This window comes from Manis pentadactyla, chromosome 13, assembly GCF_030020395.1.
Source record: "Manis pentadactyla isolate mManPen7 chromosome 13, mManPen7.hap1, whole genome shotgun sequence".
NCBI lineage: Eukaryota > Metazoa > Chordata > Mammalia > Pholidota > Manidae > Manis > Manis pentadactyla.
Window position 1 is genome coordinate 53,784,222 of NC_080031.1, and position 25,500 is coordinate 53,809,721.

At 40.7% G+C, this 25,500-nt stretch overlaps 1 protein-coding gene across 1 annotated transcript; it reads right to left on the bottom strand.

The window, feature by feature from the left end:
• Positions 1-18,438: 18,438 nt before the first annotated feature.
• LOC130680301 (WD repeat-containing protein 31-like) lies at positions 18,439-20,260 on the bottom strand. Its single transcript, XM_057490574.1, has one exon. It carries the CDS (start codon positions 20,171-20,173, stop codon positions 19,139-19,141), a length of 1,035 nt encoding a protein of 344 aa, XP_057346557.1. The 5' UTR covers positions 20,174-20,260; the 3' UTR covers positions 18,439-19,138.
• Positions 20,261-25,500: the final 5,240 nt, after the last annotated feature.

Here is a 25,500-nt window from a genome sequence, read left to right on the forward strand (position 1 = left end):
ACTTGAATAACTATACAAAAGCAGAATATGAGCCAGTGTCTTTAGGTGCTTACAAAACAAATGAATGCACTAAATTACTTGTGGGTGAAATAATTGGATATTTTGGATTTGTTTCAAAACACTGCAGCAAAAACAAATATCCAAAGACCATAGGTCAAAGAAAGATTAAATAAGACTGGCAAAATGTTGATAACTGTTGAATTGGAGAACAAATACTTGAGGGCTCAATATACAGCTCTATTTTTATGTGTGTGTGAAAATTTCTACAGTAAAAAGCTTTAAAATGTGTGGATGACTGATGTGTGTTGAAGGGAAACGATGATGAGGGTCCAAGTGCCTTGCTTATCACATCTGTACCTCTACTGGGTTCTAATCATTCCACTGTCAAGAGTCAGACCAAGCCAGGTTCTCACCCACTCTCACAATCACCCTGCATGGCACTTCAGGCTATGTCACCCAAGGCTCTGAGCAAGGCCAACCCAGGTCTAACTTTCACCAGGAGCAGGTAAGGAAGTGGAGCCAGGGCTCCTTCTTTTTTCCATTTGTTTCTGGTGTCCATCGGTTCTTCTGCCCACCAGCTTCCATACTTCCTGTCATCCCACCCAACTGCCACCTGCACAGCTGCCTTTCCATACTTCTCACAATATACACCTACAACTGCAGCTTTCTCTCCTGTTGATGCCAAGAATATGAACCTTATGCCTCTCTTTGCCTTTCTGTGTGCTCTTGACTGCTCTCTGACAATGCGGATGCCACCCAAACCCTGACCTCCTATGCATGCTCTAATTCCATGGTCCCTTAGATAGGCCCTCACATCATGCTCTCCATCTGGGCTTTAAAGAGGCAGGGAGAGGCAGAAAATGTGTGCAGAAAGGTGTAAGAGAATCAAGAATATATCCTACCATAAAAAAACAGAGAAGAATGGGTTTCAAGGGTATACTGGTCAAAGGGGCAAAATGCCCTAGAAAAATCTATGACGAATAAGTAGCTAGAAGGTTTGGCTAACTAGGAAATCATTACCAACTGAGATAAGTTTGGAAAATGATAGAAATGAGTTCTGGAGCATAAAATTCAGGCAGATACACTGAAAATTTAGGAAAGGGTATACAATGATAGGAAGGAGAAAAATATGATAGACCTTATACAGAAAAAAGTTCAAACCTGGGGGTTTTCCAGACAAGGTAAGCAGATCTAGGTATGTTAGAAAGCTGAGAGAGGACCCAGTGAAAAGAGACACTGAAGAACCCAGTGAGTCAGAAACCAAGAAGATTGTGTTGGGAGCAACAGAAAGGAATGAGTATAAAAAAATATATACGGAGTCAGTTGGGTAAAAGTCTACCCAGGAGGAAGGGCCAAGATGGTGCTGTGAGTAGCACAGCGGAAATCTCCTCCCAAAACCACATATATCTATGAAAATATAACAAAGACAACTCTTCCTAGAATAAAGACCAGAGGACACAGGACAACATCCAGACCACATCCACACCTGCGAGAACCCAGCACCTTGCAAAGGGGGTAAGATACAAGCCCCAGCCCCACGGGACCCGAGCGCCCCTCCCCCTACCTCCTGGTGGGAGGAGAGGAGATGGAACAGGGAGGGAGAGGGAGCCCAGGACTGCTGAACATGCAGCCCCAGCCATACGGACCAGAGCACGGAAACAGTGCATGTGTGGGGTCCTGGATACTAGGGAAACAGGGCAGCAGGACTGGTGAGCAGGTACCAGAGGCTGGCACCGGAGGACAAAAGAAAAGCGAGTGGCCATTTTGTTTTGTTTTGTTTTGTTTTGGCAAGTGCTATTTGGAAGTCTTAAAGGGACAGGGACCCCAATACTAGGGAAACAGGGAAGCAAGACTGGTGAGCGGGTGCCTGAGGCTGGCACCAGAGAACAAAGAAAAACAAGCGGCCATTTTTTTTTTGTTGTTGTTGTTGTTTTGTTTTGGCGAGTGCTTTTTGGAAGTCTTAAAGGGGAAGGGTGGTACACTTAGTCCAGAGGTAGGGAATCCGGGGATCTCTGGGCACTCTAACCCCCTGGGAAGCAGGGAGCATGGAGGCCCCTCATGGAGATAAATAGCCTCCCAGTCGCTCCCCCTCCAATGCGGCTCCACCATTTTGGAGTAGCAGCCCTAGCCAGGCCATGCACACAGGAACAGTGGAGATAAACTCCATAGCAGCCGGGCAGGAAGCAGAAGCCCTGTCTGCACGCAGCTACACAGCACAAGCCACTAGAGGTCGCTGTTCTCCCAGGAGAGGAAGGCCACAAACCAACAGGAAGGGAAGTTCTTCCAGCTGTCACTTGTCCCAGCTCTGCAAACTCTTCCTATCACCATGAAAAGACAAAATTACAGGCAAACCAAGATCACAGAGGCAACAACAGAGAAGGAGACAGACCTAACCAGTCTTCCTGACAAAGAATTCAAAATAAAAATCATAAACATGCTGACAGAGATGCAGAGAAATATGCAAGAGAAATGGGATGAAGTCTGGAAGGAGATAACAGATGCCAGTAAGGAGATTACAGAAATAAAACAAACTCTGGAAGGATTTATAAGCAGAATGGATAAATGCAAGAGGCCATTGATGGAATAGAAACCAGAGAACAGGAACACATAGAAGCTGACATAGAGAGAGATAAAAGGATCTCCAGGAATGAAACAATATTAAGTGAACTGTGTGACCAATCCAAAAGGAACAAAATGCGTATTAAAGGGGTACCAGAAGAAGAAGAGAGAGGAAAAGGGATGGAAAGTATCTTTGAAGAAGTAATTGCCGAAAACTTCCCCAAACTGGGGGAGGAAATAATAGAACAGACCATGGAAATACACAGAACCCGCAACAGAAAGGATCCAAGGAGGACAACACCAAGACACATAATAATTAAAATGGCAAAGATCAAGGACAAGGAAAGAGTTTTAAAGGCAGTTAGAAAGAAAAAGGTCACCTATAAAGGAAAACCCATCAGGCTAACATCAGACTTCTCGACAGAAACCCTACAGGCCAGAAGAGAATGGCATGATATATTTAATGCAATGGAACAGAAGGGCCTTGAACCAAGGATACTGTATCCAGCACGACTATCATTTAAATATGATGGCGGGATTAAACAATTCCCAGACAAGCAAAAGCTGAGGGAATTTGCTTCCCACAAGCCACCTGCACAGGGCATCTTACAGGGACTGCTCTAGATGGCAGCACTCCTAAAAAGAGCACAGAAAAAAACACCCAACATATGAAGAATGGAGGAAGAGGAATAAGAAGGGAGAGAAGAAAAGAATCTCCAGACAGTGTATATAACAGCTCAATAAGCAAGCTAAGTTAGGCAGTAAGATACTAAAGAGGCTAACCTTGAACCTTTGGTAACCACGAATTTAAAGCCTGCAATGGCAATAAGTACATATCTTTCAATAGTCACCCTAAATGTAAATGGACTTAATGCACCAATCAAAAGACACAGAGTAATAGAATGGATAAAAAAGCAAGACCCATCTATATGCTGCTTACAGGAGACTCACCTCAAACCCAAAGACATGTACAGACTAAAAGTCCAGGGATGGAAAAGCATATTTCAGGCAAACAACAGCGAGAAGAAAGCAGGGGTTACAGTACTAATATCAAACAAAATAGACTTCAAAACAAAGAAAGTAACAAGAGATAAAGACGGACACTACATAATGATAAAGGGCTCTGTCCAACAAGAGGATATAACCATTATAAATATATATGCACCCAACACAGGAGAACCAGCATATGTGAAACAAATACTAACAGAACTAAAGGGGGAAATAGACTGCAATGCATTCATTTTAGGAGACGACAACACACCACTCGCCCCAAAGGATAGATTCACTGGGCAGAAAATAAGTAAGGACACGGAAGCACCGAACAACACAGTAGAACGGATGGACCTAATAGACAACTACAGAACTCTACATCCAAAAGCAACAGGATACACATTCTTCTCAAGTGTACATGGAACATTCTCCAGAATAGACCACATACTAGCCCACAAAAAGAGCCTCAGTAAAATCCAAAATATTGAAATTCTACCAACCAATTTTTCAGACCACAAAGGTGTAAAACTAGAAATAAATTCTACAAAGAAAACAGAAAGGCTCACAAACACATGGAGGCTTAACAACATGCTCCTAAATAATGATGAACGAACAAATTAAAATAGAGATCAAGAAATATATAGAAACAAATGACAACAACAACACAAAGCCCCAACTTCTGTGGGATGCAGCGAAAGCAGTCTTAAGAGGAAAGTATATAGTGATCCAGGCACACTTGAAGAAGGAAGAACAATCCTAAATCAATAGTCTAACTTCACAATTATCAAAATTGAAAAAAAGAAGAACAAATGAGGCCTAAAGTCAGCAGAAAGAGGGACGTAATAAAGATCAAAGAAGAAATAAACAAAATTGAGAAGAAGAAAACAATAGCAAAAATCAATGATACCAAGAGCTGGTTCTTCAAGAAAATAAACAAAATAGATAAGCCTCTAGCCAAACTTGTTAAGAGAAAAAGAGAATCAACACAAATCAACAGAATCGGAAATGAGAACGGAAAAATCACGACAGACTCCACAGAAATACAAAGAATTATTAAAGACTACTATGAAAACCTATATGCCAACAAGCTGGAAAACCTAGAAGAAATGGACAACTTCCTAGAAAAATACAACCTTCCAAGAATGACCAAGGAAGAAACACAAAAGTTAAACAAACCAATTACGAGCAAAAAATTGAAACTGTAATAAAAAAACTACCCAAGAACAAAACCCCTGGGCCAGGTGGATTTACCTCGGAATTCTATCAGACACACAGAGAAGACATCAAACCCATTCTCCTTAAAATTTGCCAAAAAATAGAAGAGGAGGGAACACTCCCATACTCATTCTATGAAGCCAAAATCACCCTAATACCAAAACCAGGCAAAGACCCCACAAAAAAAGAAAATTACAGACCAATATCCCTGATGAATGTAGATGAAAAAATACCTAATAAAATATTAGCAAACAGAATTCAAAGTATATCAAAGGGATCATACACCACGACCAAGTGGGATTCATCCCAGGGATGCAAGGATGGTACAACATTCGAAAATCCATCAACATCATCCACCACATCAAAAAAAGACAAAAACCACATGAGCATCTCCATAGATGCTGAAAAAGCATTTGACATAATTCAACATCCATTCATGATAAAAACTCTCAGCAAAATGGGAATAGAGGTAAAGTACCTCAACATAATAAAGGCCGTATAACATAAACCCACAGCCAACATTATACTGAACAGCAAGAAGCTGAAAGCTTTCCCTCTGAGATCGGATACAAGACAGGGATGCCCACTCTCCCCACTGCTATTTAACATAGTACTGAAGGTCCTAGCCATGGCAATCAAACAAAACAAAGAAATACAAGGAATCTAGATTGGTAAAGAAGAAGTTAAACTGTCACTATTTGCAGATGACATGATATTGTACATAAAAAACCCTAAAGACTCCACCCCAAAACTACTAGAACTGATATCTGAATACAGCAATGTTGCAGGATACAAAAATAACACACAGAAATCTGTAGCTTTCCTATACACTAACAATGAACCAATAGAAAGAGAAATCAGGAAAACAATTCCATTCACAATTGCATCAAAAAGAATAAAATACCTAGGAATAAATCTAACCAAAGAAGTGAAAGACCTATACTCTGAAAACTACAAGTCACTCTTAAGAGAAATTAAAGGGGACACTAACAAATGGAAACTCATCCCATGCTCCTGGCTAGGAAGAATTAATATCGTCAAAATGACCGTCCTGCCCAAAGCAATATACAGATTTAATGCAATCCCTATCAAATTACCAGCAACATTCTTCAATGAATTGGAACAAATAATTCAAGAATTCATATGGAAATACCAAAGACCCCGAATAGCCAAAGCAATCCTGAGAAAGAAGAATAAAGTAGGGTGGATCTCACTCCCCAACTTCAAGCTCTACTGTAAAGCCATAGTAATCAATACAATTTGGTACTGGCACAAGAACAGAGCCACAGACCAATGGAACAAATTAGAGACTCCAGACATTAACCCAAACATATATGGTCAATTAATATTCGATAAAGGAGCCATGGACGTACAATGGGGAAATGACAGTCTTATCAACAGTTGGTGCTGGCAAAACTGGACAGCTATATGTAGGAGAATGAAACTGGACCATTGTCTAACCCCATATACAAAAGTAAACTCAAAAAGAATCAAAGAGCTGAATGTAAGTCATGAAACCATTAAACTCCTGGAAAAAAACACAGGCGAAAACCTCTGAGACATAAACATGAGTGACCTCTTCTTGAACATATCTCCCTGGGCAAGGAAAACAACAGCAAAAATGAACAAGTGGGACTAAATTAAGCTGAAAAGCTTCTGTACAGCAAAAGACACCATCAATAGAACAAAGAGGAACCCTACAGTATGGGAGAATATATTTGTAAATGACAGATCTGATAAAGGCTTGACGTCCAAAATATATAAAGAGCTCACATGCCTCAACAAACAAAAAACAAATAATCCAATTAAAAAATGGGCAGAGGAACTGAACAGGCAGTTCTCCAAAAAAGAAATACAGATGGCCAACAGACATATGAAAAGATGCTCCACATCGCTTATCATCAGAGAAATGCAAATTAAGACTACATTGACGTATTACCTCACACCAGTAAGGATGGCTGCCATCCGAAAGACAAACAACAACAAATGTTGGCGAGGCTGTGGAGAAAGGGGAACCCTCCTACACTGCTGGTGGTAATGTAAATTAGTTCAACCATTGTGGAAAGCAGTATGGAGGTTCATCAAAATGCTCAAAACAGACTTACCATTTGACGCAGGAATTCCACTCACTCCTAGGAATTTACCCTAAGAATGCAGCAATCAAGTTTGAGAAAGACAGATGCATCCCTATGTTTATCGCTGCACTGTTTACAATAAGCCAAGTGGAGAAAGAGAAATACCAAATGATTTCACTCATCTGTGGAGTATAAGAACAAAGGAAAAACTGAAGGAACAAAACAGCAGCGGAATCACAGAACTCAAGAGTGGACTAACAGGTACCAAAGGGAAAGGGACTGGGGAGGATGGGTGGGTAGGGAGGGATAAGCGGTGGGGAAGAGGAAGGGGGGTATTAAAATTAGCATGCATTGGGTGGGGTGGGAGAATGTGAGGGCTGTACAACACAGAGAAGACAAGCAGTGATTCTACAACATTTTGCTATGCTGATGGGCAGTGACTGTAAAGTGGTTTACAGGGGGGACCTGGTATAGGGGAGAGCCTAGTAAACATAATATTCTTCATGTAAGTGTAGATTAATGATAAGAAAAAAAAAAGAAAGAAAGAAAGAGAAGGGGGATTACTCCCTGATAGGACAAAACTAACTGTAAATCAACAATTAATGCATGCTTTAAATATCCTTAATTTTGATCACTTAAAGGGTTTCAGATGATTGGTTATGGAGGTACATTTTTCTGATAATATCCCTTTCTCTTAAAAAAAAAAGCAGTTCCTGTGTGATGACCTCCAATGAGTTCTACACAATGGTATAAAGGGCATATCAAAGTTTGGGAAAGGTTCTGTTTGTGTTTATGCAGAGGATCAAAGCCTAATTTGGCTACCCAGAAAATGAACTAAGATATGATATGAAGATGAACTTCCAACATCAGCACTCTCTGGAAGAGTCATACCAGAAGATGATCATCAAAAAACCTCAACGAAGATCCAGGCTATGCTGCAGTTGTAGCTGCATTCATCCCAGCAGTTCCTGGACTTGCCATGGGAATGAAGAAGGAGATATCTAAGCTGGCCTGTGCATACAGTAAAACAACAAATTTGACTGGAGCTGTACTGTTGGAACTCAACCAAGAATTAGGAGAAGTGCAAGTTGTAGAGCTCCAAAATCTTACGACTACAGACTATCTACTGTTAAAAAAACATATGGGATGTGAACAGTCCCCAGGAATGGGTTGTTTTAATTTGTCTGATTTATCTCTGACTGTTCAAGTTCAGTTGGACAATATCCACCATATCATAGCTAAGTTTTCACAAATGCCTAGGGTGCCTAACTGGTTTTCTTGGTTTCACTGGAGATGGCTGGTAATTATAGATCTGCTTTGGTTATGTAACTGTATTCCTATTATGTTAATGTGTGTACACAGTTTAATTAGTAGTTTATAGCCTATACATGCTTAAGTTACTCTACAAGAAGATGTGTCAAATAAATAATCAATCTTCCCATGTTTTCTTCCGTCTGCTACTCCTATAGCTTTTCTTCCTCCTTCCTAATTACAACCCTTAAATAGAATTCATGCCTCATATCGAATTTACCGAGTATCATGATTCTTCCAAGTGGTAAAGATACATCAAGACAAATACTGGGCATAAAAGCCACAGGGCATAAATCTGCAAAGAAGTAAAAAGCTAACCTTTTCAAACAATATTGCCTCTCTCTCACTTACCAACTTTAAATTTCCCTGTATGGCCCCAAAAGATGTCTGGTTAGCAAGATACGGGTAAGATTCCTCAAGGGAGGAACCACCTAAGACAGGCACAGTCGCAGGGGGGCCATCAGGTGAGAAATTGGGGATCAACAGAGGTGAGGCTTAGAACCTCCTCACCCCCCCTGCTTTGATAGAAATCTGCATCCGTGGATGTTTTAATGCCCTTGTGTAGCTTGGATTAACCCTTAGTCCACAGGCAACACACCTGATCATCTACATTTGCTCTCTTACAGCACTAAACTATGTTTTGTAACTTTATCTTGCATCTACCTACCACTTCAGCATTTTATTAATAATAATAATAATAATAATAAGGGAGAAATGTGGGATTCACATATACATCAAGTATAAAAATCAAATGAATATTCATATTTGACCTGATTGTTTATAGTTTATAATGTCTGATCAAAACCGAAAGTTTCTGTGATGACTGCCCTTGTACTGTTCACCATGTAAGAACTTATTCACCATGTAAGAACTTGTTCGTTATGCTTCAGAAGATTGGAGACTGACGAGAATTAGGCTTGGGGTGGATTGATGATTGTGCATTGAGCATTGAGTCCCCTATACAGAATTTTATTGTTGTTTACAACCATTTGATCAATAAACATGAGAGATGCTCTCTCAAAAAAAAAAAAAATATATATATATATACGGAAAGTGTTGGCCATAAGAGGAAGAGCTCACCTGTCTGATATTAGAAGGATAAATGGAGGGCTCAGATTTTAAGGAGCTCAATTTTGAAAAAGCTAAAGATTTTCCCTGAACAGTTTTGACGTTCTCAGTAAAAATGTATTAAATTAAAGGAGATAAGATATGTGAAATACTTGGCACAAGGTTTAACACATAATAGTTGCTTGACATACGGTGTCCTAGGAGACTTAATATTAGCGGTTAGGGGTAGTAGCAGCACAGAAGCAAACACATTGTTTATTATGTGCCTGAAACCTTTCTAAGCTATTGCAGCAGTACTAACGGGTGTACAAGGAGCAAGAACAGCAATAATCAACACAGACTGTTAAAGAATAAAGCTAGCAGAAGTAAGCTTGAGAAACACAGAAGGTTGGTTGAGAGCTACTATGGAGATTTCATCAGCAAATGAACAAACTGATCTTAAGCATCTGTAGGAACTCACTTGAAATTTTGTCCAGGCATTGGTACTGGGAAAGGTTGGTAGGAGTCCAGACAGAAAGGAAGCTAGTGGAATAGGTGAAACTGGATTAAGCAGTGAGTCATACTAGGCAAGCAAGAGAACAACTACTTTAAAAGTTTAGCAGATCATATCTCAGAGGAGGATTGGTGATGCTCAGCCATGAAGCTTAAGCATCTCCTGTGTCCCTTGAAACTTTGGTGAAATCTACCTTACTACTAGTTAAGAGAAGGGGTGGAAACAGTCAAGGATGGGAAGTATGGTTAGTATATTATAACTTAACTGCTAAAGTCATGAAAATGCAGCAGATGATGAATGGACAAGAAAACTGGGAATGAGGTCCTGTAGTCTTGCTTCATTTATGGACCTTATGTGACTGCAAGGAGGTTAAAAGTATAACCCTCAGCCCACATTGCTGCCTTAATTACAAGGCATCATCAAAGCAAGCAGAAAAGTAGTCTTTTAGAAATTTTTTAACAATCTTGACAAGAATTTCTGTATGAACTGGTGATACCATAGACCTCAAGTGAAAAGACTAGAAAATAAAGGATCAATCACTATTTGATATTAATAGATATAACCAAACATAGTCTTTCCCATTCCCACTGATTTCAGGGGAGAAAGGGAAAAACTAAGTCTCAGGGAGTGAAGCAAAAACTAACTGGACTGTCATCAGTTATCAGTCATGCATGGTTCCATAATATATTAATAATATATTCATATTATACTCAGGCACTCTTATGTGTTTAATTAACATACTGGCATTATGCTACATTTCTTTTACTTTTTCTTTACTCATAATTATATTTTTAAATGGGTTAAGGTAGACACTTAAATTCAGATCATTTATTTCTAACCCCTGCTTTGTATTCCATTATTTGCATATATCACATATTTTCTACCCATTTCTCTACTACCAGCCATTCAAGTTATTTCCAACTCTTTGCTAGTTCAAACTAGGCAGCAGCAAATTTCTGAGAACTCGCATTTCTTGTGTCTCCAGAAGAGTCTCTGTGAGGTATAAACTTAGGAATGATACTTCAAAGATAGAATACAAACGTGCTGCAATTTCACTAACACTCTTAAGCTGTTCTCCACAATGACTACACTAATTTATACCCTCCCTCACCATACAAGGCTGTTCCTTTCTCTCCACATCCTCACCAGTACTTTATATTATCTGGCAATTTAATTGTTGCTAAACTGATGGTTAATAAATGGACTTCTCATTTGTTCTTGTTTTTTTGTTTTGTTTCTGGTTAGGTGTCTCATTTAATAGTTTGTTTAGCATCTTGTAAGTGATGCCCAATGTGTTAAGTCATCTTCCTGAGGATGGGAGTCTAGCCTCAGAGTCACATTTGGTAAATACACTCCTCCACAAACTAAGGTAGAGCAATAGTTCTAAATGTGTTACATCTATTTATTATTGAATTTCAGAAAATGCGGGGGGAAATTTTCAGTAGGTTATGTTTTCCAACACACTGCACTTAGCTCCTGTGAAAGGTACTGGCTCAGAGGGGCACGGTAAGGAACATGGAATGGATGCAAGATAAACATGTGGGCCAATAAGTGCTATCTTCATGTACGCCCAGTTTTGTTCTCCCAAAGAAAAAAGCTGTCTTCTCTTAGAGATCTGATCTGATTAATGATTTTTACTAAAATCCGTTGAGAAATAGGACAATTTTTCTTTTACTTCTTGGCAAAAGATAGTGTGATCCTGAAAGGCTAGTGTGAAGAAATGGTTAAACGAAAGCCAAGTATCCATGTCATAGCAGTTGATGCAAAAAGAAACAAGGGAGATTGCATGGTTGTTTCAACGTTATTATCTCTGATTAAATACAATGTTGAGAATCTCTGCAATGACTTGTTAGCCATTCAAATTCCTCTTTTTAAACAGCTTAATCACATCCTTTGTCCATTTTTTTTTAATGAATAGTGTACTTCCTTATAGAACTCAAGATTTTTTAATATATATTAACAATTCAAGTATCTTTTCCTAGACTATTATTTCTACTTATGTTGTCCTTTGTTAACCAAAATATTTATTTTTAATGTAGTCAAATCCATCAACTTTTCTCTTAAAGATTATGTATTTTACCTTTTTGGTATGTCTGGAGTACCTAATTGATTTTCTCCCATATAATGAACCTATTTTCTTGAAACATTTATCTTAAAATTAAAGCATTTTCCAATTAAAGATGGCAGTGTTAGAGGTGAGACAGAGAATCCGTCCCCAGACCACATAAAATACAAAAATACAGTTAATACAACTAATCTTATAAGAGCAACAGGAAAGAAGACTGCACCAGACTGCATACACCTGGAGAACAGAGCAGACCTCATGAAACAGGAGTGTATATCAGTGATACCTTAATAAAAAAAGTTTTTAATTAAAGCATTTTCCCCTGATTTATGATGCCATTACCATAATTTAGCAAGTTCACATAAAGACACATATCTGTTTCTGGACTGTCAGTTCTGTACTGTATGTCTATCCTTATATATTTACCAATGTATTTTACAACTTACTGCTTTGCAGTGTATTTCAGTATCTAGGACGGTCACTCATTCTTTCTCTTCTCCATCTAAGTTCAAAATTTTAAACTTTTATTAGCTGTTTTAGGGCCTTTATTTTTCTCTCTATATTTTTAAATCCACATGCCAACTTGCCTCATGATTCCTACTGTAATTATCCTTAAAAATGCATGTAATATATTCCAAATTTGGAAGCCCTAGCATTTTTACATGGTAAAGTCTTCCTACTCATGAGCATGGTATATTTCTACATTTACTTGGATTTTCTTTCCTGTCCTTTACTAGAGTTTTACCATTTTCATTACAAAGCTCTTGTGTACCTTGTTAAAATAATTTACTTATTTTATAGCTTGTGTTGCCATTACAAATATATGTGGCACCTTTTCAACTACTGTTATACCTTAGTTTGCAAAGCAATGTGACCTTGAGGCTAGACACCGGTCTCAGCCAGATGGTTTAACACATTGAACATCAATCACATCTGGCACTTACAAGACTCTAATTCTTTTATCATTTAAATTGATTATTGTTGGTATAAGGATGTCTTATTTACTTTTACATGCTGATCTTATATTGGGAAATCTTGTTGAAGTTTCTTATTGGTGTGACTACTTTGCCCATTAATTCTCTTGGATTTTGAATCTAAGTTATTGTATTATCAGTAAATAGTTACAATATATTCTCCATATTAATTAGTACTTTCTTTCCTTTCCTTTTGGCTAGAATAATTAGTACCCTAGTAAGTACCATTTATACAAAGTATATGTCTTGCTCTTGCCTTTAGAAGAAGTGCCTTATATTTATCTATTAAATATTGTTAGGCAGAAAAATAGATATGAGCAGGTGGAGGGAGAATAGGGCCAGTAAAGCCCACTGAATGGGAGTCAAAAGAATTAATCACATAAAACCAGAGAGCCAGGAAGGACTCGCAGAGTCAGTGCCCTTTACAGTGTGAGTTCATTCCACAGGCTCTGAATCTGGGCTGACCTTGAGACTTGCTCTAGTTAATGCAGGTGAGAGACGGCAGAGACATGGAGATGCATCATGATTAATTTTCCTAAAAAATGCTGAGATATGAATAGCATAGTAAGAACAGAAGGGACTTATCTTAAGGCTAAGAATCCATTTTAATTAGTAGTTGTATTCCTAACATATTCTTTGGTAATCAGCCAACAACCTATCTTAAGGCAAGGCAAGCAGTGTTAACAGGTATGTTCCCAGGGCGTGGAGGTAGCCGTTATCTTGGAGAGGAACGGGAAGTATATCCTACAGAATTATCTGGAGCACTGACTCTGGATAATAACATATTGTCTCTCACCGGAGATAGGCATCATGAGACTGCATGACAAGCCTATGCCCACAACCCTCTATCTTTATCCCATTCTTGAAAATCCTTAAAAGACAGAAATCCCAGCTTTTAAGCCCATCTTCTCTCTGAGATTGCCCAGACTACCCTTTATTGGAGTGTGTATTTTTAAAAGACTTTTTGCTGCTCAACTTACTGCATTTTATCTCTGTGCTCTTCCAGTAGTGTCTTCGTCCCTTTGCTATTTCATTCTGTTTTCAAGATTTTAAGCACAAGTCTTCACTCTGTCCTACCTCAGATAGGTGGGGAGGAGGTACTTAGAGCTGGGATTTGAGCTTGCAAGTTCCCGTCAGTGAGCTTCCCCTTCCTCTTTGTTTATTCAAGCAAACCTGTCTTTGTCTGCCTTGCCGCTGGCCCGTTCCTCCATTCGAGGGCATTTAAACAAAACTTTTGCTCCCCTTCACTACTGTGTTTCTGCCCTTCCATTTTTTGTTGTGGTGGGGACGAGAACTGAGAACTCGACACACTGACAATATGACATCTGTTGTAGGATATTTGTATATGGGGCTTTATTTGGTTATCAAGTTCCTATTTCTAGTTTTCTAAGAATTGTCATCACTTTTTCCCAAGCGTATTGAACTAACTCTGTTTTTCTTTAGTCAACCATTGTGATATGAATTCATAAAGTTTCTAAAGCTGAATCATCTTTGTGTTCCCAGGAAAGCTGTCCCCTGGTAACAATACAGTTTTTTTTTTTTTTTTATAAATGCTCAATTTCCTTGGATAATATTAAAAAATGTTTCCACCAAAAAATCAGTGTATCTTTTTCATATATTTATGGGAATAATTTTAATCTAACTTATACAAAACTCACAAAATGAGTCGGGCAATTTTTTTCTTTCTGTTTTATTTTCTGGAAAAACATTATGGGGATTATGTGTCCCTTGAAACTTTGGTAAAATCCACCACCTGTAAAATTATTTTTCATGGGACTGGTGAGAAGAACAAAGATGTTATCTTTTTAACATAATTCAATGTCATTAATGATTATAATTGTACCAAGTCTTCTATTTCTTCTTGGACTAACTATGCTTTTATTTTCAGATATGTCTCTATTGTATCCATACTTTTTAACAATGTTGTTTCATTGGCTTTATTCTCTACCGTATCTAAAATTCCTAACTTTTCATTTTTTTTTCACCAAATGACATATTATTAGGATGTTCATAGAAGCACTCTTTGTAAGAGTCCCAAACTAGACACTACCCACCTGTACACCCCTCAGTAGTTAAATGGATAAGTTATAATATTGTCATACAATAGAATACTATACAGCAATGACAAAGAATGCTATTCAACTACATACGACAACATGAATCAGGCTCACAAACATGTTGAACAAAAGAAACTTGACCAAAAAAAGAAACTTGACCAAAAATAAGAGTATATACTCTCTCACTTAAACCTACTATTGCATAACAAGCAACCCCGAAACTTAGCATCTAAAACTATTTATTTTTCATGATTGTGTGGGATAGCTGTGCCGTTTCTCTTTTGATTTCAGCATTGGAAGGTCCAAGGTGACCTTACTGACATATCTGGTGGTGCCTGGCTCATTTCCATGTGGCCCAGTTCTCCTCTCTGACATGGCAGCATTCCAAGAGGGTGAAGCAAGGCCTCAGAAATTGCATTGCCTTCATTTCTCTGCATTCTATCAGTCAAACCAAGTCAAAAGACCAGTGCAGATTCAAGGGGTGGGGAATAGACCCTACCTAGTGATGGGAAGTCACCTTGCAAAGGGTCACACATACAGGGATGGGAGAAATTTGTGGCCATAATTTCCATCTACCGTAATACAGTATGATTTCACTTATTTAAAATAGAAAAGCAGACAAAACCAATTTATGCTGTTACAAATTCCTTAGTAGTAGGGCTGGAGAGGTATGTGAAGAACATCTGAGTTCCTGGATGTATTACACTTCTTCATCTAGATCCTGGTTACCAGAGTGTGTTCACCTCAACAGGCTATAAACTTAAGATTGTTTATGATTGCTATACTTGAATTAAAAGTTGAATATGTGCATGTATTTATATATACATATATAGAGAGACTTTAAAAGAATGAAGTTCACCTCTCTTTCAGCTCACAGCCCAGCCGGTCCATCTGGTAGAGCAACTCAGCTCCTCGAGGCCACTGGAGCCACAGGTTACGTCTCCCTTGCTGTTCCATCATACTGCCCTCATCTAAATAGTTGGAGCCGCTGTTGACATTCTGCACTCCAGCTAGTGGGAAGGCATCCAGAGGGGTAATCCTGGACAAATACGTTTCTTTCGAGCTAGTAAGATGGAAGGTACACGTGCCACTCCCACTCACAGCCCACTGGCACGAATTTATTCTCATGGCCACTCCTGGCTGGGAACGCAGTCTTAGCTGGGCAGCCTGTGCCAGGAAGTACCAATTTCAGGAAACAACTAGCAGTCTGCCACATTTTTTTTGATGAAGCTGTTCTCTAATACTTACATTTTCAAAAAGCCACTCAAAAATAACTAAGTTCCTTTTTCTCCGTGTTAAAAGATTAAAAACACCAAGTGAGCTGAGTTCTATTCTTGTCATTCCTGGGTCAAAATGAAAGCCATTACAGACTGAAAACAACATGTCTCTCAGTACCAGATGTGAACACATATAACTGAAAGTAAATTTCTGCTGCTACCAACAAAAAGAGCAAAAAGTATTAGAAGTATTTCTTAGTGACTGTGAACTCAAAACCCCTGGGGGACTTCCTGTAACCATCATTGTTCAGGAAGATAGTGATCACCGGGGCTTGTCTGAGGCTTTCATGATCCCAATGATACACACTGCCTTGCAATTTCTTAGGCTGGGATCCTAAGAAAACAGTATTTTGAATACAAATTGGGATCTAAATTATATACAGACTAGATTATCTGTGAGGAATAGAACTCAAATTGTACTCCACTGGCCTAAATATAGTTCACTCTTTTCCAGGCCATTTTTAACATTTCAATAAAAATAGAGATCCTCTTATGAGACAGTATAAGCCACCAAAAAAAAAAAGAGATGGCTGTTAATCATCATCATTCATTTTTCTTAAATATATAAACATATTTAACTTATACATAAATATATACATTTCTTTAAATTTTAAATATGTAATTGGCCAGATTCCAAGGGCATATATACTTTCTTAGGAAAAAAGGCATCTGTCTTTGGAAAATTCCTTTATAGGATTTTAGAGGGAGAGCCTCTAAAATGAAGTGTTCAATTAATGTTCAATGGACAAATGATGTATTTTAGCAGACTGTATCTTAGGTGCTCAGAGTACCTGATTAGGGCATGTAAGACTAAAAATCATATAAAAATATTGGCATTTATTAATCTTTTTTCTACTTAAAATGCACAGATAATGCATTTTTATACCAAGCACACATGTAGAGTTTCGGGCAACAATTTTATTGGTAATAGAACCCTGCTAATTCATCAGAAGTCAACCGTTTTCTCACATATGTTTCCTGTGTTCCTTTCCCTGGGATCTCCTCTGAACCCACTCCCTTGGATTTTCTGCCTCACTGCCTGTTTTCCTTCGAGTAGAAAGGGTCAGCTGCAGCACTAACAGTTCAGCATTCACTACAGCTTTCCTTGAGACACCTGGGTACTGCTCCTGGGCACCTGGCCAGAAGGATCTCCTGAGAGCCAAAAAGTCAATAACTGACCTAGAAAATACACTAGGAATGTCATGGTCTATGAATTTCTAAAATGAACTTTGTGACATCATGCAAAGGCAAAGGGGCGGGGAGGAAATTATTCAGCTTTTAGTCAGACAGACCCAGGTTCAAATCTCAATTCTTACCCTTCCTACCTACGTGTATAACCTTGGGCAAAGGACTCGATATCCCTGGGCCTCAGCTTCATCATCTGTGAAATTGGAATAACGAGAACTGTGCTGAGAACAAACGTATTCAGGCCTTTGTAGGTGCTCAGTGAAGTAGCTTCCTCTCTGACGACCATTTTGTCCTGCCAGAGCTCAAGCATCTGTAACATCAGGAGTCAACGGGAGGCTGAACAATGACTGAAGGTTAGAAAGTAAGATCTAAGGAAAATGGGTAAAGGAATGGTGAACATTTTATTTGGAAGGGAGAGTGCTTAGTCTGAACAGAGAGGGCAGTAACTATGGCTACCACTTATAAGCACCCACTACCTTGGCTCGGCATTTACTATAGTTATGGCCAATCCTCAGATAAGCTCTGTGAGGAACCTAATATTATAAGCTCCATATTGTGAGGAAACAGGTTTTATAACTTGTCCAAGGTCATCCAGCTAAATGCAGAAGTGGAGATTCAAACTCCAGTCTGACACTGCTTTGCACTAGCTTCAGATTCTCCTCCTCCATGGCATGGGGCGTTGGCTCCAGAGGGAGCAGGAGGGAGACAAGGAAGATGGCTGTCAGCCCCTGTATCAGGGGCAGGCAGGGGCCAGGGAAGACAAATGCAGTCTCTCTTTGGCTAGGACTCATCGAAAAGGGAATCTCCAGGCATCGGCTGCCTTACGTGTAGGCCTGACTGAAGGCAGGGGGAATCTATTTTCCCAGGAAGAAAATGGGCTTGTCAGGCTAGGGACTGATCTGGGGACCACACAGGCAGACCTAAGCACCCCACCCCTCCTCACTGAGGGGGACTCAATGGCTGGCACACAGTTGAGTCCATCCTCTACTTTTTTCCACATATTCTATTGTTATTGTAGAGATTCCCTTTGCCTTACACTGGCCATTTTCAAGAAAGAGTTTATATAAAATGGAATGAAAACACTAAAATGTAAAAATGAAGTTTGTTTAGTCTTAATCTTGGAACCTCTCCATTTTCTTATCCACAGCACAGATTTGATAACTCCTATAATTCTGGGCAAGGGCCTGTGGTTATTAGCTTTTTAAAGTCATCTCAAGTCTTATTTTCATGCAGCGTCAGCACTGGTCAAGGAAGCGACCACGAGCAGGCAGGGATATGCCACCTTCCACTCTGCTACTGCTTTGAGTTGAAGCCAAGGCTTTTGTTCTCCTTGCCCTGATTCTTCACATTGCTGAGGATTAGTGACTGCAGCTTCATCTCATGTCTACTGTCCACTTCCTCGACAGAGCCACATTATGCTTTCCCATCTAGGCAACTCTGAACCAGAACAGAGGTTCTCTCCCCATGTACTTTTTTCTTTTCTGGAGACATGGAATAGATCAGTTCAGTACACTCAAGCCCTTTGCTCTGACTCTCACAGAAAGGCCTATCACTCCTTTACCTATGGGTCATCACTCTGAGCCATAAACTTTTTCTTGAAAAGGAGTCCCAAAAGCTCACTAAAAATTTCATTTGTATTTAACTTAGATTGAGAACCTTATGTTTAGTCCATGTTCCTAAACTCCACACCTGAATTTGAACCACAGGACTTAAATTGATTTCTAACACTGCTAAACCTTCTAAGTGAATCTAAGCAAAGAATACCAGTCCCATATCACCCTCGCCACAAGATAACATGGAATAACAAAGCCACGCTGACAAAGGAGGGGCCACAGTTTGATATTGTCCGGTCAATGTCTCTTGGCCTCAGAATGCTGCCACTTCTCGCAGTTCCAGCCCTCGGCTGCGGTCCACTCGGAGTAAGTGAATCCCTCTGCTGAAACTCGCACACAATAAGGGGATGGTGTCACCAACAGCCAGGGAAGTCAAAGGTCCTGATCCATCCAAAGGCAAGGTGAAAAGGCAGGCTCCAGTATCTTGGTTCCAAATTTTCACTTTGCAGTCATGTGATGAGGTAGCAATGAAAGGTGTCAAGGCCAATGCTCTTGGTAGGAAGACACAGGATGCAACAGTCTGGAAATGTCCTGTATACTCACATATTCTGTTCCGTGTCTGCCTTAGGTCCCACAATATGGCTTCACAGCCTTCCCCTTCAAAGCCATCGCTGCAGGAGATACATTTGTGTCCATCCTCACTGACCTCGCAGTAGGTCTGAATGTGCTGTTTTGTGGAAAACATATGAGCTACCTGCAGTCCCCGACTGTCCCATAATCTGATGGTTTTATCTTCAGATGTCTGTAGTATATATGGTTCTCTGGGGACCCAGCACAGGTGAGTGACCAGATTCGTGGAGACTGAAGCTCTCTCCACAAGCTGTCCAGTCCCCACATCCCACAGAAGCATGCTGTTGTCCTGAGAGCCAGTGCACAGCTGTGATGAGTCTGGACTCACAGCCGATCCGGTGACCACCATGGCGTGGCCACAGAACTGCTTCCTTGGTTGTGAGGAACCATGCAAGTCCCACATCATGACCATCCTGTCGCGAGAGGCACTGAATAACTGGTTTGATTTGTGAATACAGGCTATCTTGGTGATTTCACGATCATGTCCTCTGAACCTTTTCACCACATTTCCAATTCTCCAATTATAGGCCACAACTGTCTTATCTTTCCCTCCGGAGATGCACAGGTCCGAGTTCAGAGGGGCAACAACAGAGACAGTATCCGTATGAGCTGGGCTATACTCTGGACAGGCTTTAGTTGACATTTTCTCTTCTACAATTCCGTCGGGCCTGCTGTATTTGTAAGTGCTGTGTTTGATTTTGCTTTGCAGTTTCCCCATTGTGGCATGGAAGCCACATGAAACCTTCTGAGGAGGAGCTCATTTCAGATGGCACCTGAGCAGCAGCATTCCTTGTGGCTGCTGGAAGTTGTGTTCCCTTTATTCAGGAAACACCTCCTAAGCCCTTAATGCTGGTCCTGTTCTGGTTGCTTTAAGCTCTTTGTCTAAAGCTGCCTCTCAGAAAGCGCTGTGGCATTACGAGACAGAACTCTTATTAAGCGTTTGGCAAAAGCCCGGAACTTAGTTAAGTGCTCAACTATGTTTCCTCCGGTCACATTATTTGGTGTTTTATGTTTCTTATAAAACAAACACGCATACAGAGGGATTTAATTCAGCCAAAAAAATCAAACAGACGTCTAAAGCGGAAGGGATCTGGAGCGGGGTCGAGTCAGGGGTGCGGGGTGGGCGCCCCCCACGCTACCAGAGAAAAGCGAGAGGTGGCGCAGCGGCCGGCGCGCAGGGCAGCCGGTCGGGGCCGGAGGGCGGGGTGAAGGAGGCCCCGCCCAGCAGCCACCTGCGACAGGTGGGGCGCGCGGCCCTGGGCGCTCGGCCATGTCTGCGGAGGACGCGGCATTGGAGCCCGGGCCGGCGCCCGAGCCGGGCCCGCTGTGCCCCGAGCACGGCCAGGCTCTGAGCTGGTTCTGCTGCTCTGAGCGACGGCCAGTGTGCGCCGCCTGCGTGGGGCCGGGGGCACCGCATCCGTCGGGCGGAGGAGCGCGCGGAAGAGCTGCGGGTGAGCGGGCGTGGGCCCCGGAAGGCGGGGGACTCCCCCTACCTTTTCATTTTTTAAATTCATTTGAATCATTTCTCATTTTTCCTTAGTGAGAAGTCCAGTTTCTCCACCCTCTTGGAATTTTTAGAGACTCAAGATTTTGGTTATACTGTCTTGTTTCTTTCCTATGCCTTTGATTTCCTTATGTATCATTATGATTTCATTTATTTTTGATAATTTAGGTTTATTCTCTTGCTCTTTTCCTACCACCTAAATTTCTATGCATTTACCCTAAAAATTTATGCAAAGCCCCAGAAGTAATTAACTTTTTCTCCTTGGGTCTTTCTCCATAGATATCACCAAACCCAGTAATTTTGCCAACCTCTTCTCCACTGAAGTCAAAAAGGAGCAATGTCTTTTTTCCCCAGAAGCAGGCAGCCCACCAGTGGGTCTGCAATCTGGTGACAAAGGGTTGAGGAATGTGGAGATGATGTAGTTATTTTCAGTCTCTGTTCAAATACAGATCCCACATGATTCCAAGACTGAGAAAACTCACAGCAACCCTCCAGGAAGGGATGAGTGCACCATCAATCTGGGGAACCCTAGGCCCCAGTAGAGAATTCCCTGTGTTGACAGAAGTCTTCACATAAAGCCAGAATCCAGCTAAAGAAAACATTATGTATAAAACCCCAAACTCTTTGTCACTGGTAAACTTTGCTTTAGGTCAGGGCTTATACATCCTGAAAATTACGTCCTAGATCCTCCTGGCTCTGTTTCTAAAATTCAGAATCATGTCTACACTGTTGTTTGTGAATGATATAACATCCATGAGTCCTGCTCACTAAGGAGGCCTGTCCAAACTGAGTCCCTTCCCACTGCTTCTCACCTTACAGGAAACCACGTGCATAAAAAAAAATGAGCAGTCACTCTTAGTTCTAAAGGTTCCATGCCAGAGCAAAATAGAAGGGTGGGATACACTGATCATGGCTCTTCAATGTAATAATAATTATGTGACATCTACGTAGCACTTTAGAATTTACAAACTTTTTATACATGGGAGCTCATTTAAAATTTCAACAGCTTTTTGCAATAGCTCAATAAAGTAGTTTTTAAAAAAGAGAGAATAAGAAGTGAGGAGGTATAGACAGAAGTACAGACATCTCTCTTGAGGAGTTTTCTAATTGCATAAAAACAGAACCTAGATGAAAAGATGGGATCAAGAAAGATTTTAAGAGGGGAGAAATATGTTTGCTTAATTCTACTTATATGAGGAATCTAAAGTAGCCAAACTCCTAGAAAAGAATGTAATAGTGGTTGCCACGGGCTGGGTTGGGGGGGGGGGATTGAGGCATTGTTATTTAAGTTGTACTTCATGAATAAACTCTAGAGATCTGCTGTACAACACCATATCTATCTCTAGTTAACAGTACTATATAGTGCACTTCCAAATTTGTTAAGAGAGTAGATACCATGTTAAGTGTTCTTGCCACAAAAAGAAACACAGGGAAACTCTGGAAAGTGTTGGGTATGTCCAGTCCCTTCATTATGGTATCATGGGTGTTTGCATACGTTCAAACTCACCAAACTGTACATGGTAAATATGTGTAGCTTTGTATATTTCAAGTCTACCAAGTTAAAAATAAAATAAAATCTCAAAACAAACTGCTAATGAGACAAAGGTTGCGTTTTTATTCTTATATATCAATCATGTGACCTAAGGCTTGAACAAGGAAAATTACTTCCTAACGTATACATAGCAAAAAAAAAAAAGGCAAATTTGGGATAAGAACCTAGAATTTTGTTTCCAACTCTTTGCTACTGAGGTAGGGCAGGGATACAGAGCAAGCATCATGATTAAATTTTTCTGCCTATGATGAAAAATGCCAAGATATAAACAGTATAGTAAGAATAGGAGGGACTCCATCTTCAGGCTAAGATTCCATTTTAAAAACCAGGGAGTTAGTAAGATTCCTAACATGTTTTATGGTAATCAGACAATACTGGACACTCTTAAGGCTGAGCAAGAAGTCCTGAATAATATGTCCACAGTGCTTGAGAGTAACCACTAATTTGGAGAAGAATAGGATCAATAAATTCCTTGTGTTATCTTACAGAATACCTAGGGGACTGACTGTGGATGGTGATATAATGTCTTTCACCAGAGAAACATCATAGGACCACATGTCAAGCCTATGCAGATGCCACCCCCAGCCTTTTGCCCCACTCAGAATCCTTAGCCCTTAAGTGCACCTCCTCTCTGAGGTTGCCTGCACTCCTCCTTCTTTGAGTGTGTATTTTTGCCTTAAATAAAGCCTTCTCACTGCTTAACTTACTGAGTTTTGTCTCTGTGCTCTTTCAGTGGTTAACTGATTTGTTACTTTGCTATTTCATCCAATTTTCTAGACTTAAGCACAAGTCCTCACTCTGTCTCCGCTCTACTTCAGACAAGTAGTGAAGGGCTGCTGAGATCTCTGATTTGTGCTTGAAAGTTTCATCCCCTGGGTGACCTGGACAGGACTGCAGCTGCACGATCATGTTCTTTAACAGCCTGCCCAAAAAAATCTCCTTTCTTTGCCTTTGGGAAGTTCTCAGAACATAATCTCACTCCCTCCAGTGCTCTGTGGCTCCCCCAAATCCTGGGGTGGTAGGGATTCAGTTCCCATGCCTTGGAGATTCAAGCAGACACTGGTCACCAGGTGACCCTGGCTGTAGGAGTTGGCAAGGGATTTGCCCTCTGCCAAGCAGAAATTCAATGAGCTTCCCTTTCCTCCCTGTGCTCTTCCATGCCCTCTGCTGCCTGCACACCTGCTGAAATTCGCACCTACTCTCACTTTAACGATCTCCTTCCTTACCTACACTCGTCAGACCTGTTTGAGAACCCTCCCCCATTTAGGTTGAGGTTTCACCTAGTGTGCAGGGAGAGACCTCCCCAGACATATTTGCCTGGCAGCACTACTCCATGGCGTTTGGGTTCCAGCCTCACCTCCAGCCCCTGGTATCGACACTTACACTTTATGGAGAAGGGAAATAGGACCAGTAAGATGGTCTGCTTCCCACAGGACTATGCAACATTGCACAGTAGCTTCAACATAAGAAGTATGGAGGGATTGAAATAGTTGTTTACCATCAATACGGGAAGTCACTCTACACTCTCATGGGATTGTTTACCATGTAAATATTCTGTGATGATGGAGATTGCAAACTGGAAGATGTGTAGAACAGAAGTATATGGTTTACTCATCTGAGAAATGTAGACGGTAGTTTCCCCCACACCCATCTCCCTTTCTGGTTTCTTCTCATCTTCCTAAACTCCTCACATAGGGATTACCCCAGGGCTCAGTTTGGGGAACTTTCTTTCTCTAACTATACTCATTCCCATAATAATGTCACCCAATTTCATGAATGTAAATACCACCAATAATTGATGACTTCAGATGTATACATCTATCTTGGACCTCTCCTATGAACTCCCTGGGGTTTGCAGATCACATGCCCAATGGCCAATGAAACAGGCGCAAGTGGATATCTGATAGACAGCTAAACTGACGGTGCTCCACACAGAACCTCTGGTCACTCATTCATCCCAGACATGTGCCCCTGAGGCTTTCCTTGTCTCAGGAAATGACACTCTCTACCCCTCGTAATGCTCAGGCAGAAAAAAAAAAAGTCATTCTGACTCCTCTCTTTTTTTCACACCCTATATCAAGCCTGTCAGGAAATTCTGCTGGCTCTACATTCAAAATATATTCAGATTCGAGCCACATCTCAGCATTTCTGCTGCCAATCTGATCTAAGTCACATCTGTTCTCATCCGGCTGATTGTAATGCTGATCTATATGCTTCCACCCTACTGCCTATGAACCATTTTCAGAGCCATTCCAGGGGCTTCCCATCTCACACACATGAACGCCAAGCTCTCACAATCCCATAAGAGGCATAGCCTGCTGACTGCCCAGTACTTCTGACATCCTTTGCTGCTATTCTGTCCTCACGCACCCTACTCAAGCCACACTGGCCTCAGTGTGCTTCAAACAGGCCAGGCCTGCTGCCCAGTCAGGACCTCTGCCTGGCTAATCCTTCTGCCTGGAATGTTCTTTCCCCAGAGAGCCGCATGATTTACTTCTTCATCTCCTTCAAGTTTTGCATCAAACATCACCTTCCCATGAAAACCTTCCTTAAGCATCCTACTGAAATTGTATTCACCCCTTCACATTTCCTACCCTCCTTTATTTTTCTCCATTGGACTAATCATTTTCAAATATGCTATATATTTAGTTAATTTGGGTATTGTCTCTTTTCCTCAGAATAAAAGCTCCGTCAGGACAGGAATTTTTGTCTGTCCTGCTCCCTGAGCTACATACCCCAGTACCTAGATGAAAGCCTGGAACATAGTAGATACTCAACAAATATGTGTTGAATTATTCAATTAGTGAAAAAAATGAATGCATAAACAAATTAGAACAGAGGACCTCTACAGTCCTATGACGGTGATGCACATACACACATGCACACACAGGATGTACTGGGACCTGCCAAAGTCACCTAGGGGCAGAAGCACCCCTTGCTGGGGGCTACCTAGTGCAGTTTCCTGGGTCCTTCACATGTGTGAGAGTTA

Bases quoted from the DNA above. Each gene is read 5' to 3' on its own strand.
- LOC130680301 (XM_057490574.1), bottom strand. From the start codon at position 20,173: ATGGGGAAACTGCAAAGCAAAATCAAACACAGCACTTACAAATACAGC.